Source organism: Pelecanus crispus, chromosome 18 (assembly GCF_030463565.1).
Source record: "Pelecanus crispus isolate bPelCri1 chromosome 18, bPelCri1.pri, whole genome shotgun sequence".
Taxonomy (NCBI): Eukaryota; Metazoa; Chordata; class Aves; order Pelecaniformes; family Pelecanidae; genus Pelecanus; species Pelecanus crispus.
In genome coordinates, this window is record NC_134660.1 from 6230914 (window position 1) to 6249740 (window position 18827).

General features: G+C 66.6%; 1 protein-coding gene across 1 annotated transcript; it reads right to left on the bottom strand.

Annotated features, from left to right (window-relative positions):
* Window positions 1-399: 399 nt before the first annotated feature.
* On the bottom strand, window positions 400-18504 carry LOC104027158 (formin-like protein 1). The gene is given in 28 exon segments (XM_075723035.1): window positions 400-503; window positions 1319-1442; window positions 1622-1720; window positions 2006-2107; window positions 2354-2517; window positions 2624-2753; window positions 3719-3799; window positions 3939-4007; window positions 4100-4334; window positions 4620-4822; window positions 5314-5435; window positions 5552-5816; window positions 5818-5858; window positions 6086-6311; window positions 6425-6526; window positions 6619-6768; window positions 6878-6988; window positions 7282-7356; window positions 7699-7792; window positions 7878-7954; window positions 8177-8285; window positions 9504-9644; window positions 9888-9971; window positions 10577-10650; window positions 10735-10818; window positions 11073-11156; window positions 17252-17423; window positions 17726-18504. Coding segments are annotated over 28 exon segments (4101 nt in total).
* Between the last annotated feature and the right edge of the window lie 323 nt (window positions 18505-18827).

Below are 18827 nucleotides of genomic sequence, written 5' to 3' on the forward strand. Positions count from 1 at the left end.
AGAGTGGGGCACACCAGTGCGCGGGGCTGACCCTCGGCCAGGCGTGAGAGGGAGCAGCTCTGGGGCAGGGACGGGGCAGCCTCTCTTCTCCTTCCAAGACAAGTTGGGGCCCTTTCCGTGCTCCCCCCTCCCTGCCCATACCCAGGAGGGTCCCCCAGCCCTGCCAGCCCAGAGGAGAGGAGCTCAGAGGCATCGCTAAGCAAGCGCCAGGGGATCCCTGCGCCGGACCCAAGGGCGTGCAGGGTGGGAGCTGGCACGCTAAGCGGCTGGAGCAGCTGGGAGCGGGCGCTGGCCCTCCGCCCCGCGTCGTCCCGGGCTGGCAGGCTGACGCCCTGCGGTCCCATCTGTGTCGGGAGGATGGTCCTGCCCCGGTCCTGGCAGCTGCAGGGACGGCGCCGGTCACAGCGAGATGTCCGGCGTCGCCTGCAGGCTCTGCCCCGCAGCCCGTTTCTTGGCGCTGCCGCGGCCCTTGTCTGCACGCCGGTAAGGGTTGTTCCGCAGATCTGCACCGGGAGAAAGCGCAGAGGCTGGCTGAGCTCCGTCCACCCGCCCCGGCGAAGGCTGGGACCCAGTCACCCACCGCTGCCCAGGAGTCGCCCCATTTGGGCACGAGGATGCTCGGGAGAAGCCCGACCCGCTGCACGCGGAGACAGGAGCAGCGGCTATGAACAACCAGCCTGCGGGACCCCATCCCTCGGCTCTTTCGGTGCCCAGAACCGTACCGTGGGGCTGGGGCTGATGCTGCAGTGCCCCTGGGGTTGGCTTTCAGCACGGGGCAGAGTCCACCCACCCTGCCATGCGGCCAGAGGTGACGACGGGCCGAGAAACCCAGGCGGGCAGTGAAGTCTGGCAGCCCCTAACCCAGGCGGGCAGCGAAGTCTGGCAGCCCCTGCCTGTGCCGTGCCCTCGCCCCGAGCCCAGCTGCCCCCACGTTACCTACAGAGGACTCTCCTCGTTGAAGCTCATGTCGCAGAAGAGCCGGGACGAGCGTTTGCCCGTCCGGGCCGTGAAAGGAACAGTTTTCAGAGCTGAGCAGAGCAATCCAGAGAGACAGCGAGGAGGAGGAGGAGGAGGAGGAGGGAGGAAGAAGAAGCAGAAGAGGAGGAAGAGCTATGAGACAGGGCGGAGAACGCTCGGCAGCTTTGCCGCGTGGGATGGGAAGGCGCTACGGGTGGGTTTGGTCCCCATGATGGGGCTTGGTGGCCCTCCGGCTCCGGGCTGTGACAGCCCCCCATCACCGAGGGTCTCCCCACCGGCACCGAGCGCTGAGTCTGCTGCAGGGGGGACGCCCGGCCACTCGCCTGGAATAATCTCTCACCTGAAATAATATCCTCAATGGCCCCGTCTTTTCCTTCGTAGATGAGCGGCTCCTTCACCATCTGCTTCTTCTTCAGCTCGGCGATCATGTCCATCTGCTGCCGCTTGGCTTTCTGGATGGGCAGCTGCGGTTGGGGAGAGCGCGGGGTGAAGGGCATGGCTTCCTGCCGCACCCCCAAGGTGCCCCCCATCTTCGCCCCCACCCGGCTCTCCCGCTCCAGGACCTGCTTTGCCCTTGCCCACCACGCAGCCCGCTTGGGGCTGGAGGAGCTGCCCCGGCAGGACAGAGGGACACGCGGGGGACCTTCACCTCAGGCTGGTCCTTGCTGCTGGGCGGGCTGGATTCCGCCTCTTTGGCCGCCGCTTCTTGTTTCTTCCACAGCTCAATGTCCTGCTCTGCTTTCTTGGGAGAGGCATGGGGAGGGTGTGCTGAGCCGGGGGGGTCCTACCACGGGACCGCAGCCCCCCCTCCCTCCCTCCCTCCGGCAGCTCCCAGCTCACCCCACCCAGCTCCAGCATCTCCAGCCGCCCCGAAGGGCAGCACCAAGCCCCAGGGTCTCTCTGCCCCACGAGCCCCCAGCCTCGCGTGTGGCTTTTTCTGGTTACCCCAAAGTGGGGTCAGACCCCCCCAACCCCAAATCCCCTCTCAACCCCCAAAAAACAGCGCACCCCCCCCATCCCCACCTACCTTGTAGGCTCTGATGAAGCGCATGAACATGGGGAAGAAGGTGGTGGGGGGACTGGTCTTGGGGTTCTCCCCAAAATACTCCACAGCCGACTCATACGCCTCCTGCGGGCAGAGACACCCCGAGCCGGGGGCTGGCACCATCGCCCACCGCCTCCTTCCAGCCTCTCCCCCCTCGCCACCCCCCTCTGTATCCCCCCTGGCTCCCGGCTCTCCTGCTGGAGTCACGTCCCAGCCGGGAGCCTCTCCCACGGGGCAGAGGTGTGAGCAGAGGGCACCCCAGGGTGTCCCCACGTAGGAATGGGGGGGCCAAATCCTGCCCCATGCCCCCCCGCTACCCCCAGCACCCACCTTGGCAGTTTTGCTGTCAGCCTGCAGCTTCTCCATCACCTCCGAGTTGACCTTGAGGAAGTCCTTGAGCACGGGGCTGTCGTCCTGCCGCATGAACTCCTTGCGGGTCAGCTCCATCCCCTGCTGCAGGCTCCGCACATTCTGCAACACGCTGTCCAGGGAGACTGCGGGGAGGGCGAGCAGCGCAGGGGTCAGGGAGGCTCAGAGAGCCCCCGTGCCGGGGCTGCAGCCTGCCGTGACCCCCCCCAGCCCGGTTCCCGCGGGCGCTACCTGTGCCCGCCTTGTCGAGGAAGTGCAGCTCGGTGTGGAAGCCGGTCAGCTCAGGGTACTTCTCCGTAATCACCCGCACCAGGTAATGCAGCAGCGTTTGCTTGCGGTCCGTCGACTTCATCTCCAGGAGCTGGGAGAGAACAGCATCAGCCCCGACCCGCACCCCACCACCCCACCTCACCCCAGCTCAGGGCAGGCTCTGGTGGCCCTCCATCCCCATGGCTGGTTCCATCCCTCCATCCCCACGGCTGGTTCCATCCCTCCATCCCCACGGCTGGTTCTGCCTCCCTCCATCCCCATGGCTGGTTCCATCCCTCCATCCCCACGGCTGGTTCCATCCCTCCATCCCCACGGCTGGTTCTGCCTCCCTCCATCCCCATGGCTGGTTCTGCCTCCCTCCATCCCCATGGCTGGTTCTGCCTCCCTTCATCCCCATGGCTGGTTCTGCCTCCCTCCATCCCCATGGCTGGTTCCATCCCTCCATCCCCATGGCTGGTTCTGCCTCCCTTCATCCCCATGGCTGGTTCTGCCTCCCTTCATCCCCATGGCTGGTTCCATCCCTCCATCCCCATGGCTGGTTCTGCCTCCCTTCATCCCCATGGCTGGTTCCATCCCTCCATCCCCACGGCTGGTTCCCATCTTCCTCCGTCCCCAAAGCTGGTCCTTGCATCCCTCCACCTCTCCGTATCTGCTCTCCAGATCCTTCCAACCCCACAGCTAGTTCTTGCATATCTCCATCCCTTTAGCTCTTCCCCACGCCTCTCCAACCCAATAGATGGTCTCTTCATCCCTCCATCCCCACAGCTGATTCCTGTGTCCCTCCATCCCCACGGCTGGTCCCTGCATCCCTATAGCTGCTTCCCATGCCTGTTCAAACCCTACAGATGGTCCCGGCATCCCTCCATCCCCACAGCTGAATCCCGTGTCCCTCCATCCCTATAGCTGGTCCTTGCACCCTTCCATCCCCACAGCAGGTTCCCATGGCCCTCCATCTCTACAGCCGGTCCCTGTGTCCCTCCATCCCCACGGCTGGGCCCGGGGCAGTGACAGTGCCCCACTGCACCAGCACACCGGGCAGCCCCGTGCCGACCCTACCGCGTCGAGGCTCTGCAGCCGGAAGCCGTAGGCTGCCCCACGCTTGCTGCTGTTCATGTAGTTCCCGAAGGCCAGGACGATCTGTGGAGACACAACGGCTTGGGGACACAATGCGGCACGGACGGGGCACCCCTGGGGGCACAGTGCCTGGCAGCACCCTGCGTGCGCCCGTCCCAGCCCCATGTCCCCCATCAGGGACACTGCAGCCCAAACTCCTTACCTCGAGGATGTTGCGCAGTTTAACGGAGGACTTGAGGGACATGGAAGCGGCGATGATGGCGTTGAGTTGCTGTGGGTGGGAGGAGAAGCGTGTGAGTCTCGCTGCAGGATGCCACCCCCTCGCAGCCCCCCCCCAGCCACCCGTGCCCCCCCAACACCCACCGGCATGAGCAGCTGGGCCGTGTCATTGAAGTTGCCCAGGAAGATCATGACGTTCATGCGTTCGGCCAGGCGCGGGATCTTGCTGAAGCGGATCATGAACTGGTCCTCATCCGATAGCTCCTCCAGTGGCTGCTGCTCCCGCTCGAACTTCCCAATGAGCGTCCGCTCATACTCGGTGGGCAGGAAGCGCAGCAGCAGCTCCAGGAAGTCGAGGCTCAGGGCTTGCTGGTCATACCTGCGGGCGGTGGGAAACCCCCAGCGCAGTCAGACGCTGCAGCAGATCCCTCAACCACGCCGTCACCCACGGCTGGGTCCCATTTCCCTCCAGCTCCACAGCTGATCCCCACATCCCCACATCCCTCCATCTCTCCGTATCTGGTCCCTGCATCCCTCCATCCCCGCAGCTGGTGCCATCACTCCTCCAACCCCAGCACACCCCACACCATCCCGACCCCTCGGTGTAGGTGGGCTTGCGCCCACCCTCCTCCCGACCTTCTCCCATCAAGGAGGGGACACTCACGTCTCGATGGCTGTGCAGATGTCCTGAATGCTGCGGCCGCCCTTGCGGAGGGTGATGGCCAGGTTCTTGGCTCGGTTGGACTCCATGAGGGCGACCTTGCTGGGAGCCTTCTGCGTGGCCTTCACTTTGAGGGCACTGATGTCCAAGCCGGGGCCCTGCGCCTTGGTCTTGAACTGCTCCTCAAAGTCACTCATGTCCAGCTCCTGCGGGGAGACAGGGCTGAGGGCACGGCGGGGAGGTGATGCGGGACATCTGGGACAAGGATGGGGCCAGAGGACCAGGACAAGGAGGAGAGGAGTGAGAGGATGAAGATGGAGCAAGGGGATGAGGTCAAGTTGAAGGGATGAGGATGAAGCAAGGGGACAAGGACAGGGACAGGACAAGGGGACAGGGAGGGGGTAAGGAGGGGATGAGGAGACCAGAGGATGAAGGTGAGGAAGAAGACATGGACAGGATGTGAGGATGAGGATGGAGCAAGGGAACAAGGACAGGGTGACAGCAGAAGGATGGCAGATCCCATCTTGTCCCTCTCCATGGTGCCAAGGAGCTGCTCCAACCTCCAGCAGCCACGTGACACTACGGATGGGTGCAAGGTGGGCACGGGGACAACCTCAGCGCGGGTGCGGTGTGGACTGCGGCACTGGCCCAGCTGAGCACCCTGCATCCGGACCCCCGGACCCCTCCGTGTCCTCACCTGCAGCACCTTCTCGTCGTTGAGCTCGGTGAAGACGGTGCCATCGATCTGGCTCGGCTTCAGTGCCACCCAGTTGAAGACGGGCATGCGAAACTTGGTCTGGATCGGCTTCTTCACCTTCACTGCAGGGTGACGGGGAGGGGGGACACGTCACGGGGTGGGGGCATCCCAAACCCACCCCAGGGTGACCCCAGCCCCCACCTGGGGGACGGCCCCACCATCCCTGGGCCACACTCACCTGAACCGCCGGCGGCGTGGGGGGCACCTGGCCCGGCTGGGAGCTCCCCACCGAGGGGTGGGGGTGGTGGAGGGGGGGGGACGGGGCCCTCCAGCCCCCCCGGGGGTGGTGGGGGTGGGGGTGGCACTTGGGCGCCGGGGAGCGGAGGGGCTAGGGGGGGGCCGGTGCCTGCGGGCAGAGGGGGTGCGGGGGGCAGTGGGGGGCCGGGCTCAGCCCCCGGCAGCGGCGGGGGCGGTGGAGGGGGGGGGGGCCGGGGGGGCGGCGGGTTCTGGTGGGGGAGCCGGGGCTGGAGCCGGGGCTGGAGCATCTGCAACAGAAAGAAGACGTGGGTGAGGTGGCGGCACAGCAGGGCATGGTGCCACCGCCACGTTCCCTCTGCCACTGAGCGACTCTGCGTCCCTGGGCACATCCCCGCGCCCCTGCCTGTTTCCCTGCCCAGAGACACGCTGCCACCACTCCGCTGTGCCGGGTGTTCCCGCCGGGAAGCGGCTGTCGCGGGCTGCCGCCATCCCCCCGCACCCGTGGTACCTGTGCCGGTGGAGGTGCCGGTGGCGGTGGCCTCTCCGGTAACCACGGGGGCTGCTGGGGTTTCTATGACGACGGGGACGATTTCGATGGCGACGTCTCCATCGGGCCCACGCAGGATCTGCACCAGCCCCTTCTCCTCCAGCTCCGCCAGCCGCCGCTCCAGCGCCAGCCGGTAGCACTCCTGGGGCTGCGGGGCCGGCGGGCTGGGTGGCCGCGGTGGGCTCAGCTGCTCCTGCAGTGGTGACAAGCTCCGGCACATCATTGGTGTCCCAGTGCACCCCTTAAACCCCGGTCCCCCAGGCACCCATCCCTTCCTCCAGCATCATAGCACCCATGGGTGCTCACCCGCAGCGCCTCCAGCTCCCGCCGCGCCTGGCTCAGCTGCTTCTCCAGCTCCGCTATCTTGGCCATGGAGTCGTTCTCTGCATCCTGCAGCTTTTCCGTCAACTGCAGGGGACGAGGCGACGTCGCTCAGCCCCATCCACGTCCCTCCCTCGGGGCTTGCGTCAGCAGCTCCTGCCCACGCGCCCACGTCCCACCTGGCTGACGTGTTCCTGCAGCTCCTCCATGTGCTCCAGCACGGCCGTCTTGGTCTCCGAGTCCTCCAGCATGGCCCCCACATCGAAGACGTTGTCCAGGTAGGCTTGGATCTGCACCTGCAGCTTGTCGCTCTCGGTGAGGCGGAGGGTCTGCCGTGGGACAGCCGGTGGCACCGTCAGGGCCAGTGGCAGCCCCCCAGCACCCACCGCCCACCTCCAGCATCAGGGCTCCGCACCGGGGCCGTGCAGGATCACCCACCTCCAGGTAGTGGTCCAGCCCCAGGTGGGTGAACTCGTACTGCAGGAAGACGCGGAAGTTCATGTTCTCCACAGAGTGCACCACGATGTTGATGAACTGCATGCAGGCCACCTGCGGGACGGGCACAGGCTCAGCGCAGCCCCTGCCACGGCACGGTGACCCAGCGGTCCCTGGGGACACGGTGCCCCGGGGATTGCGCAGTGCATCAGTGGCCCTCGGGGACGTGGTGCCCCTGGGGAATGCGTGGTGGTTTCACAGCCCTGGGGACATGGAGGCCTGGGGAAGGTCCAGCAGCTCAGCTGCCCCTGGGGACACGATGCCCTGGGGACAGCACGGTGGCTCGGCAGCCCTTGGGGACACGATGCCCTGGGGACAGCAGAGCACCACCCCCAGCAGCCGCTCACCATGAAGTCGATGTTGGTGTCCTCGTTTCGGAAATACTCCATCAGCTTCTCGAAGCGGTTCTTCTCCCCGCAGACCTGGGGTGGGAGCAGGGGCCTGAGGGTCAGGAGGGACACGGCCAGGGTGGGCACCCGGGGGGGAGCGGGGCAGGAGGCACCCGCTGGTGACACCATCCCAGCCCGGCTGGGTGCTGCCTAGCGCCCGGTCCTGTTGGCACATGGCCCTGGGGACACGCGCTGGCATGGGGACATCAAGCCCAATGGCCAGAGCATCCTCAAGCGAGTGATGGGATGGGCATTTTCGGGATGGAGGATGCCCTGATGATGCAGGACTCTGCCACCCATAGGGAAACTGAGGCACGAACCCAGCTGGAGCACAGGTGTCAGCATGGGTACCACGTGTCCCTGCTGGGGACTCACCTCCTTGAAGTTGTCGAAGGCGGCCAGGATGATGTCGTGGCCACCTCGGACCAGGCAGACGGCGGCCAGCAGCTCCAGCACCAGCGCCTTGGTCCTGCAGACACATAGGGTGCGAGGGCGTCGGGGCCATGGGGCGCGCAAGGGGACGGAGGGACAGGAGGGCTGGGGACGGGTCCTACCTGGCATTCTTGTTGTTGAGGCTCAGGGTGATCTCGTTGACACAGGCTGGGTGGTTCATCACCAGGCTGAAGCCGGACTTGGGGGGAAAAAGAGCATTAATGGGGTCACACATCCTCCCATCCCCGCCCCAGGGATGCTTCAGGACCTCAGGTCACCCCCGCTCCATGTCCCCACCAGACATGAGGTTGAGTGAGGATGGAGGACGGGTCCCACCCCACCCAAACCCTGACCCTGAAGATGGCCCCGCAGGCTTTTGGGGAGCCCCACGTGGGTCCCCAAGGACACTGCCCTCTCCCACCTGGTAGTTCATGATGGCACGGAGGCACATGATGCAGAGGTGGACGTCGTCCTTCTGGTTGACGAGGCGGGAGTTCCTCAGCGCCTTCCTGCTGTGCGAGGGGTTCAGCCTGGGCGGGCGAGAGCGCGGCTGAGCAGGGGCCGGGAGGGCGGCCGTGGGGCGCAGCGCAAGCGGGGAGGGGGTAGCGCATGGGGGGGTGGCAGCGGGGTGGGGGGACACCAGGGGACCCGAGCGGTTGCATCCCCAAGGGGAGAGACCCCCACGTCTGTGCCCGTCTACAAGCCCTTGGGCCGGTGGGGTGATTGGGGCTGGGGCGGAGGTCGGGTGCCCCTCGTGCGCACGGGTGGTCTCGGAGGCTCACCGGGGCGGGCAGGAGCTGCCGGGTGACCTGGGGCTACTGTCCCCATCGCTGCCCGGGGCGCTGCAGGGGACGCTGGGGTGGACGTGGCGGAGGAGGGTGTGGATGTGCTGGTTCGAGAGGCAGCAGCTGGAGGAGCGTTAGAGCCTGCAGGACAGGAGGGAGAAACGGGGCTCCCGCGTGGCCCCTGGGACACCCGGGCTTGGGGACACGGGTGGGGGACAAGGGCTGGGACCCGCCGCGGGTGCCACAACACTCCTGACCTGTCCCTGGGGCTGGGGGGGGGACAGCCCAGCTCCTCCGGAGCTGCTGGCAGGAGGCAAGGGACCCCCGTGGTCCCCGAGGTGCCACGTTACGGCTCCCGGGTGACCCTGGGACCCGCCCTGCCCGCCGGGGATGCCCCACAGGCACCATCCCCAACACCGGTGACTGGCAGCGGGGTCCCGCCGGGGCGTCCCCATCCCGCCGGCGCCCTGGCCCCGTCACCTACCGTCAGCGCGTCCCCCGGCAGCGTGCAAGAGAAGAGCGGGGTTAGAAGGGGGCTGCAGGGCGAGAGGCGCCAAGCGAGAGCCACCAGCCACCGAGACCAGCTGCGGGGGCGCAGGCCCGTTCCTCCGCCCCGGTCTTCAACCGGGGGGGTTGCGATTTGCTCCCCCAAAATCTGAAGCACCTCCAATTTTTGCTTATTCATGGGTTTTACCCAGAGCATCCCTCAACGGTTGTGGCGCGGGGCTGGGGGGACGGATCCAGCCCAGCTCCCGGCAGGGTTTATCCCTTGCGCACGCACACGGGGACGTGGCTTTGTCCCCCCGCAAACCAGCGCTGGGGACCCATTTTTAGGACCAGGCCTGCGTCTCCTTGCCGAGCCCCTCTCCGAGCATGGCATGGCCGGGGGTGCAGCGAGGCAGAGAGCGGGGTGTCACGGCGCAGGGACTGGGGGGACGGCGGGGACACAGGACCACGCGTTACCTGACGGTGAGGTGCCGTGCTTTGGACGTGCCCTGGGTGGGGGACGAGGAGTTGCTTTTGCTCAGGTCCTCCAGCGACCGCTCCAGGACCTTGCCCTTGTCGGAGCCCGGGCTGCCATTCTCAGCGCTCTCCATGTCGTACCTGGAGGCCCGTGGGGACGCAGGGACGGGTGAGACGCGGCACCCCGATACAGGCAGGCACGGCCCTGGGGTCCCCGGGGCTGGGGATGGTGGGGATGCTCTGCTCAACCCCAGCCATGGAGCATCCTCGGCTCCATCACTCGGATGATGGGGGAGAGCAGCCCCCCGGGACCCCCCCAGCCCCTCTGAGCCCCAGGGGAGGCCGATCCCGGCCTCGGGGAAGGGGCGCCCGGTGGGCACGTACGCGACGGAGCACTGGGCGAAGGCGAGATACTCCAGCAGCACGTCCAGCCCCTTGTTCTCCTCGTTGAGGAACTCCTGGACCCAGCTGGGGGGTGCAGGGGGTTAGTGGGCTCCGCCAGCCCTCCTCATCCTCCCTTCTCCCCCTCCCCGACCCTCAGTGCAGCCACCCCCGGTCAGAGGTCCCCAGCGAGGGGTGGGACACGCTGGGGACACGAGGTGGCAACCATGAGCTGGCACCTCTCCGAGGCAGCTGGGTGCCACGGTGAGCCCCGCTCCCGATGCCCGGGGGGACGCAGCTCGACGGCTCCGCTGCCACCGCTGCCACCGTGACAGGACAGCCTGGCCCTGGGTGCCAGGACCACAGGCACCCACGGCTCAGCACCCACCACACCGCGAAGGGCCAGGGCACCCAGGGTGGGGACACCAGAGTCCACCCTGGCACCCAGAGGGTACCAGAGAGCCAAAATGGGGTTCAGGTCCTACAGTGAGCATGGCACAGCCGGCTGCTTCAGCACCCCCATCCTCCCATCAGAGCCACCCCAGAGAGGCAGGATGAGGCCCCCAGCCCCCACGTCCCGCTGTCCCCCCACAGCCAGAGCCACCAGCACGCCAGTCCCTGTCCCAGCAATGCTGGGGACAGCAGCAGCGGCCGGGTGACAACGAGGAACCCCCCAGGTCCCCCTTCCTTACCCGATGTAGTTGGTCCTCAAGGAAATCTCCAGCTCCCGGAGCACCTGCGTTGACTCCTGCGCTCGCCTTTTGAACTGGGGGACGACGGGGAGAGCCGTTGGCGCCGTCCCCGCGCCCGACCCGGGATGGGGACAAGGGGTGGAAGGGGGAGCCCTCACCTTCCTGCTTACGCCACCTGTGTCCAAGTAGCTCTTCAGCTTCTGGATGTAGGCGGACGGTGGGTTTTTCACCTGGAAACGCTCCTACGAGCCCCAGAGAGAGGCTGAAACCAGGCCACCCGCCCACGGCACGGGGACGTGCCACCATCCCCGTGGCGGCCGCCATGTCCCCGTCCCCGCCCCCGTGCTACATCAGTGTTTAATCAGGTTAATAAGGCGCTGCATCGCTGATGGAGATGGATGCTGGTGCTCGGCACATGCCGGGTTGATGCCCACAACCACAAGTGGCACCTGGGGACGGCGATGGCGCCGGGGACGCCGTGACACCCAGACCTCACCTGGTCGCAGATGAGCTCCCACTTCTTCTCGTTGTCGTACTGGTTGAGCAGCTTCATCTTGTCCGGGGGCAGGTTCATGGAGTTCTGCAGGGTGATACGTGTCAGGGCCTGGGGGTCACCCCCAAAAACGCTCCCCGGGGCTGTAGCACCCGCTGCTCACCCAGCGCCGAGCGTCCTTGCTCGGCGGTGCGAGGATGGGGACACCGCCACCACACCGGGGGGTTACGTCCCACCAGCCACGGAGCCATCAGCAACGTCCCCACCTGCGGGTCCCCGAGGCGGAGGGCAGGGGGTGTTAGTGGGGGACAGGAGGGAAAACCGGGCCCGTCCATCCATGTCATGAGAGTACAATGCTCCCGGCCTCAGCCAGCCCAGTCCCGGCAGAGGCACTTGGGGTGGGGGCTGGGGGCACCGGCTGGTGAGGCGGATGAGGAGCTCTGGGCCCCGCTCGAGGGTGACAGGCACCGCCGAGTCTGCCCACCGCCGGTGCGTGACCAGCCTGGCTGGTGAAATCAGTGTTTCTTTAGAGACATGATGTCAGGGCAGGGTCTGGTGTGTTCACCACGTCCCTCTGTGCCACCATTGCACAACCCCGGCCCCCGCCACCCGCCCCGGGGCTGCCCCGGCAGGACGTGACGTGGTTTCCGCTCTCCGAACGGCACAAGGCAGCTGCCGAAACTGCTCTGCACCACAGCCGGGGGCTCCGGGAGGCCCCGGGTGCAGCTCCCGCCTCTGGGATGCTTGGGGACAGAGCAGGTCCCTGAGGCACAGCGTGGGGAGCCTTTAATGGGGCATCCACCATGGCCTGGGTCACGCTGGCAGCTCCGCTCAGGTCACGGTCTATTTATTTTCCCAAAAGACCCATTTCTTGGTGATCCGGCCCCAAGGAAAAGCAGGAACTGAGGCTGCTGCTGGCCTGGAGAGCCCAGGCGAACTGGCACATGGAAGCGATGCACAGCCCCAAGTCACCCTCAACCTCCAGTTTTGGGGTCGCCTGATGTTGAGGATGGGGATGTGGGGTGCACGCACCCCGGGACACCCGCGTCCCTGGGGAAAAGGCATCTCACAGGGGTTTGGTTGCTCACAGAGGAGCAGGTCCAAGGGCAGAGGTGCCACAGTGGCGAGCCGGAGCGGGAACCTTACTGCCCGCCTCCACTGAGGACCTGTCGGGCTGCTTTCACAAGAAGCCAAAGCCAGGAGACGTGGGCGGAGAGGAGCTGGCACTTGGCCGGATTTGGCCAGGGGACAGCTCACATGGAGAGCTCGGCAGGGAGGGTAAAAATCACGTTGCGGGGTCAGAAATAGCCTTGTTATGAAGCCACGGGGGCTGCACCGGAGCTGCCGGGTGCGTCCCAGGATGGGCAAGGTGGCAGCAGCAGCCGGATGTCCCCTTTGCTGGGGAGCCTTGTCCCCATGGTCCCCAAGCTACCATCCTTGGGATGGAGGAGACCCTCCAGGAGGGTCAGACCAAGGGACGGGGCTGTGCTGAGAGGGACCATGCACCCAAACACCCCACACCGGCACCCATGGCACCCTCCGTGGGACACTCTGTTGGGTGCCCGGAGAGGGGATGGTGGCACCCGCCACACGGACCACCTCTTCCAGGGACCTCGTGTGGGACCTGCAAAAACCAGGACCAAGCATCACCGGGGGGGACAGAGCCTCCCGTGGGCTCCCTGCCACGAGGGTGCAGGTGGGGCAGGGGGAGGGCAGGGATGTCCCCGTGGAGGTGGCTCTGCCACCAAACCCCACGGTCCCTTCCTGGCAAGCAGGGCTGGGCTGGGCGGCAGGATGTGGCACAGTTTGGGTGCAAACTGGGTGGTGGCTGCATCCCGCCGCGGCCCCAGGCGGGCACGTGGTGCCGGGGAGGGGGGAGGAAGTGGCTCCGCTGTGGTCCCCGGCGTCAGCCAGCAGCACGAAGAAACCAGTTCTCGTTTCCGGCCGGGGACGGGGGGACCGGTGCTGCAGGAGGTGTGGGGCAGGGCGGGACGTGTGGGGCAGGGCGGGTGGTGTGGGAGCCGTGGGGCAAGGCAGCAGCCGAGCACCCCAGAGGTGGCAGAGGAAGGACTTGGTCTTCCTCCTCCTTGGGAGACAAAGATGGAGGGGCCACGGGGGCTTGCCCCCAGCAGCCGCACCCCCACCTCCCGTCACCCAGCACCCTCCGGCCGGCACTCAGCACCCTCACCCCCACCCCAGCCCAGGGCTTCCCCATCCTCCCCCCGCCAAGCCTGCCAGCAGCGTCACAGCCCACCGCGTAACGGCACGGATGACACCAAATGTCCTCCGCCGGCCTGGGACACGAGGTGCCATGGAGCCCACGGTGCCACCCCACCCATGCCCGGCGCCAGGATGTGGCCGGCTGGGACCCCCCCATCTCAGGGTGGGTTTGCTGCAGGGTTGAGCGGGGCTTAACCCAGCAGCTAAAACTAAGACTGGGGGGGGGGGGGGGGCGAGGCAAAGCAGCACCTACATCATTTTCCGGTACGAAAAGACCTTTTCATATTGCAGCACGCAATACGCGCCGGGGCTGCTGATGGCGGCGGAGACGGAGCTATTTTGGGTGTCAGACACCTTCTTTTTGTTCCGCACGCGAGCAGGCAGAGCCGAGCGGAGCCAGGCTCTGCACCAAACCCCAGCACAAAAAAATTCAAAGCATCGTTTACGGAAGTGTTTGCTCTGCAAAACACCGACAGGCTCAAGTGAAAACCAGACTGAACGCAGGGAGCATCGTTTCTGGGGCACGTGGGGGACGCGCATCCATGGAGCGGGGACGGGAAGCCTCGCTGGCGCGTGGCACGGGAGAGCATCCCGGTCTGGACACGGGGTACCAACCCTGCCTGCCGCAGGGAAGGGGCCGGAGCAGCCCTGAGGCGGCAGTTTAGGGGCTTCCACCGACCAGTTGGCCACAGGAAGGACGAACATCACCAGGCGCCCAGGCTGGCGGCTGAGGGACCACGCCACTCCCGGGATGCGCCGTCCCTCATGGCCACGGAGCGCGATGCTCCCACCCAAGGGGGTCTGGGGCGCGTGCGGCCCCGCAGCGCCAGCTGTCCTGTGGCGTCCCCTCCCCTGCCCCTGACTGCCACCGGATCCGTCCTCTTGCCTCTTCCCGAGGCTCAGCGCGGGGCACCCAGCAGGATCAGGCCCACCCAGGGTTTTCCCAACCCCCAGCATGCAGCAAGCTGAGCTGGGCGACGCTCCCAGGACCAGCTCATCCCTCCAGGGAGTCTCCCTGGATCCGGCCGGGTCCCAGACCCGCCATGCGCCAGGCAGGGACAAGGTGGTGGAGGAGCAGACGGGTCCCCGCCGACGGCTGGATCCTGCTGCAAGGGTGGCGAGGAGCAGGCGAAGGGATGGGCGGCCGCCACCGCCTGCTGCTCCCAGCTCTATTTTAAGAACAAGCAGAAGCTGCTCTCGGCACCGGCTGGGGAGACGAGCCCGATCCAGCCACCGTGCCCCCATCCCCTCCGGGTGCCTTGCCTGCCCACCCTGCGCCCGTGCACGGGGGGATCCCTGCGCCGGGAGGTCTCCCTAGGCCAGCCAGGGCCGGATCCGGGTGTACGGGGGGATCCCTGCACCGGGATGCTCTCCTGGCTCAACCAGGGCCTGATCCAGCCATGGGTGGGCCGACGCAGCAACGTGCGGGGGCTCATCCAGCCACGCAGTCCCCGCGCCAGGATGCCCTCCGGATTCAGCCGGCGCCTGATCCCGGCACCCGGCGCGTTCCCTGTGCCGGGATGCTCTCCTCACTCAGCCAGGGCTGGATCCAGCCACGTACAGCAGCTCTCAGCTCACAGGCGCCTTCCCTGCCTATCCAGGGCACACGTCCCCCGCGGGGACACCCCGCCGCAGCCCCCAGCCAGACCCCGCCACCATCCCGGGACCGGGCTGCGATGGATCCGGCAGAAAGCCGAGCGTCAGTTTGCTTTTCCTGGTTGAGCTGAGGCTAACGCCGCAGCCAGGGCTCGCTGGTGACCGGTCCCACCGCTGGGGCCAACAGCACATCTGCAAACATCTGCAAACATCTGCAGCGGTGACGTTTGCCGCACTCTCCTCCAGGTCCCAGGAGAAGCGGCAGCAAAGCCCCCGCCAGCAAAACCTCCCGGCCGGAGCAGCCCCCCCTGCCCATCGGCCACTGTCCCCAAGGCTCCGGCCAAACCCTCCCAGCTATTTTCGGCTCCACCATGCCCTCAGCTCACAATTTCATTTATATATTCCCAATTGCTACCCCTTGATGTGCAAAGGGGGGGAAAAAAATCCCGACTCCTCCAAGGGGGAGCATCCAAACATCCCCGTCCCAGCAGCAACGATGCTCCCTTTCCTCCGCTCCATCCCAAAAAGCCACCTCGGGACATCCCAAACCATTTGGCACGGGGGCAACCCTCCTGTCGCTCTGCCAAAGCTGCATCTGCCACGGCGCCCTAGCTGGGAAGAAGCCAGCTTTTGGGGAATAAAAGTGAATTCCCCATTTCTCGGCACGTGGTGGGGTTATCCATCCTCTTCCCGGTGACGGTTTGGATCTCCCAGACTCCGCTGTTGGCTTTTCTGCCAGGCTTTGCCCCGCCAGCCCTCCCAGTTTGGGATGTCCAGCCCAAAACTGGTTTGCGCCAACGTGCTCTCGCAGCATCGCCGTAGCCGTGGCAACGTGCTAGCTCTGGATCCTGCCCCACCGGGAGATTCCCGACCCATGCCTGCTCCAGCACTGATCTCCCTAGCTCCAGAGGTGGAAAAATTGAACCCCGAGTCAAGGAACATGGTTGGGGTGGGTGGGGGCAGAGGGACGCCCCCGTCCCCATCCCCCCGGGGGTCCCACTGCCCCCCCGGCCATGACAAGGGGGAAGGGAACCTGCAAAAGGAGGAAGCGAGATTGGGACAGCCGATTTCACAAGATGCCCGGTTCCTGTCTGGCTAAAACCCAGCCCCCTGGGTGCCCCTGGCTCCCGGGAAAGGGCTTTCCCTTGGGATGGAAGGGGCCCGGGGGGGTGGCGAGGGCCTGGAGCTGCGTTTTCCCCTTTTTCTGATCATTTTTCGGCTTTGGATTTCCAGCTTGCTGCCACCCAGCCAGGCAGAAAGCGCCGTTTCCTGAGGCCTCGCAGCAGCAGCGGAAGCACCCCGAGGTCCCCCGCCACCCGTCCCCTCCTGCCACCGCCGCTGCGGCACCCGGGAGCCATCACAGGTGCCGCCACCCAGCTCAGCCGCCCTCCGCACCCCCGGCGGCGGGCGTCCCACGGCGAAGGCCCCTCCTTGGGGATTTCGGGGGTCCCGCGCGGATCCCCGCCTTGCAAAGCCTTTCGCCATCGTCCCCCTGCGGCCATGCCGCGCCAGAGCTGGCACTGCCGGCGGCAGAGAAGCGGCAGCGGCTCCAGCTGCGCTACCCATCCCCAAATAAACCTCCCATGAACGCCACGCGATAAAAAAGCTTCCAAATAATTTGCGCTCGGGGCTGGGACGGTGGCTCTCGCCAAGCAGATCCCGGTGCGCCGGCATCGGCGGGAGCTTCTTGCCCACGGCCGCTCCCGGCATGAGGTCGGCAAACGGGCTCCATCTCCCGCCGGGGGATCAAGGGATTAAAGCAGCAAATTTTTTGCCCTCGCTCCCAGCCCGACCCTCCGCCACGGAGCGTTTTTGGGATGCGGGGATGGAGCGCGGCCCGGGCTCCCGTGGCGCGACGGCGGCCGGCGTGGCGCGAAGGTCACGGCCAGCCGGCCCCGCTCAAGGACGGAGGGGAGCGAGCGGGGGGCTCCGAGCGCTTCAAGGAGCTGCCGGCCCCCGGGAACGCGGCTTCGGCATCGCCCGCTGGGGCCGGGGGTCCGGGGGGGACGGCGGCGAGGCGGGCAACGGCGGCGGCGAGGCGAGCCCGGCGCCTTGACAGCCGCAGCACCGGCTGCCTGCGGCACCGGCACCGGGCCCGGCTGCCGCCCGCTCCCCGCCACGGCGGAGCAGCCCCGGCAGCGGGGGTCGCCCCGACGGTTCGGGGCCGCATCCCACCCCCCCCCGCCGCTCCGCGGGGCCGCGCATCCCCCGCGGGCGGCGGGGCGGGATTGGAGCGGCTCGGCCGGCGCGGAGCGGCGACACCGCCATTAACCGGTACGCGGGGCCGAGCCCGCGGCGGCGGCGGCGGAGCCCGGCCGGAGCGGGGCTGCCCGGCGCCCCCCGCCCCCTCCCCGGCCCGCACTCACCAGGACGCGGCCGAAGCGCTCCTCCAGCTCGGCGGCGGCGGGCATGGGCTGCCGGGCGGGCGGCGGGGCGGCGGCGGCGCCCGGGGGGGGCCCCTGCGGCCGGGGGTCCCGGCCCTCCCGCCCCGCCGCCCCCCCGTCCATGCCCCCGGCCGCGTTGCCCATGGCGTGGGGGCTGCAGCGGGGGGGGGGGGGGGGTGTGCGGGTTTGGGGTTTTTTTCTTTTTTTTTTTTTTTTTTTCTTTCTTTCCTTCCCCCCGCTCCCGGCTTCTCCGCTGCGGCGCCTCCGCCGCTCGCAACTTCTCCGGGGCGTTATTGCGCGGCCCCCGCCCCCCCCCCGCCTCCCCGCCCCGGCGGGCCGGGCTCCGCCGCGCCCCGGCCCCGCAGCCCTGCCCGGCCCCGCCCGGGTCCCGCCGCCCCGGGCCGCCCTGGGGCCCTGCGGGCATCGCCCCCGCTGCGCGCCTCCGCCGCGCCGTGCCTGGGTGCGCTGCCGCCGCCGGTTCGGTGTAACGCAGCATCCTCAGGCCGGTGGAACTCATAACGCATCCTCAGGCCGGTGTAACTCATATCTTCAGGTCGGTGTAACTCATAACGCATCCTCAGGCCGGTGTAACGCATCCTCAGGCCGGTGTAACGCATCCTCAGGCCGGTGTAACGCATCCTCAGGTCGGTGTAACTCATATCTTCAGGTCGGTGTAACTCATAACGCATCCTCAGGCCGGTGTAACGCATCCTCAGGCCGGTGTAACGCATCCTCAGGCCGGTGTAACTCATATCTTCAGGTCGGTGTAACTCATAACGCATCCTCAGGCCGGTGTAACGCATCCTCAGGTCGGTGTAACTCATATCTTCAGGTCGGTGTAACTCATAACGCATCCTCAGGCCGGTGTAACGCATCCTCAGGTCGGTGTAACTCATATCTTCAGGTCGGTGTAACTCATAACGCATCCTCAGGTCGGTGTAACGCATCCTCAGGCCGGTGTAACGCATCCTCAGGCCGGTGTAACTCATATCTTCAGGTCGGTGTAACTCATAACGCATCCTCAGGCCGGTGTAACTCATATCTTCAGGTCGGTGTAACTCATAACGCATCCTCAGGCCGGTGTAACGCATCCTCAGGTCGGTGTAACTCATATCTTCAGGTCGGTGTAACTCATAACGCATCCTCAGGCCGGTGTAACTCATATCTTCAGGTCGGTGTAACTCATAACGCATCCTCAGGCCGGTGTAACGCATCCTCAGGCCGGTGTAACTCATAACGCATCCTCAGGTCGGTGTAACTCATATCTTCAGGTCGGTGTAACTCATAACGCATCCTCAGGCCGGTGTAACGCATCCTCAGGCCGGTGTAACGCATCCTCAGGTCGGTGTAACTCATATCTTCAGGTCGGTGTAACTCATAACGCATCCTCAGGCCGGTGTAACGCATCCTCAGGCCGGTGTAACTCATAACGCATCCTCAGGTCGGTGTAACTCATATCTTCAGGTCGGTGTAACTCATAACGCATCCTCAGGCCGGTGTAACGCATCCTCAGGTCGGTGTAACGCATCCTCAGGCCGGTGTAACGCATCCTCAGGCC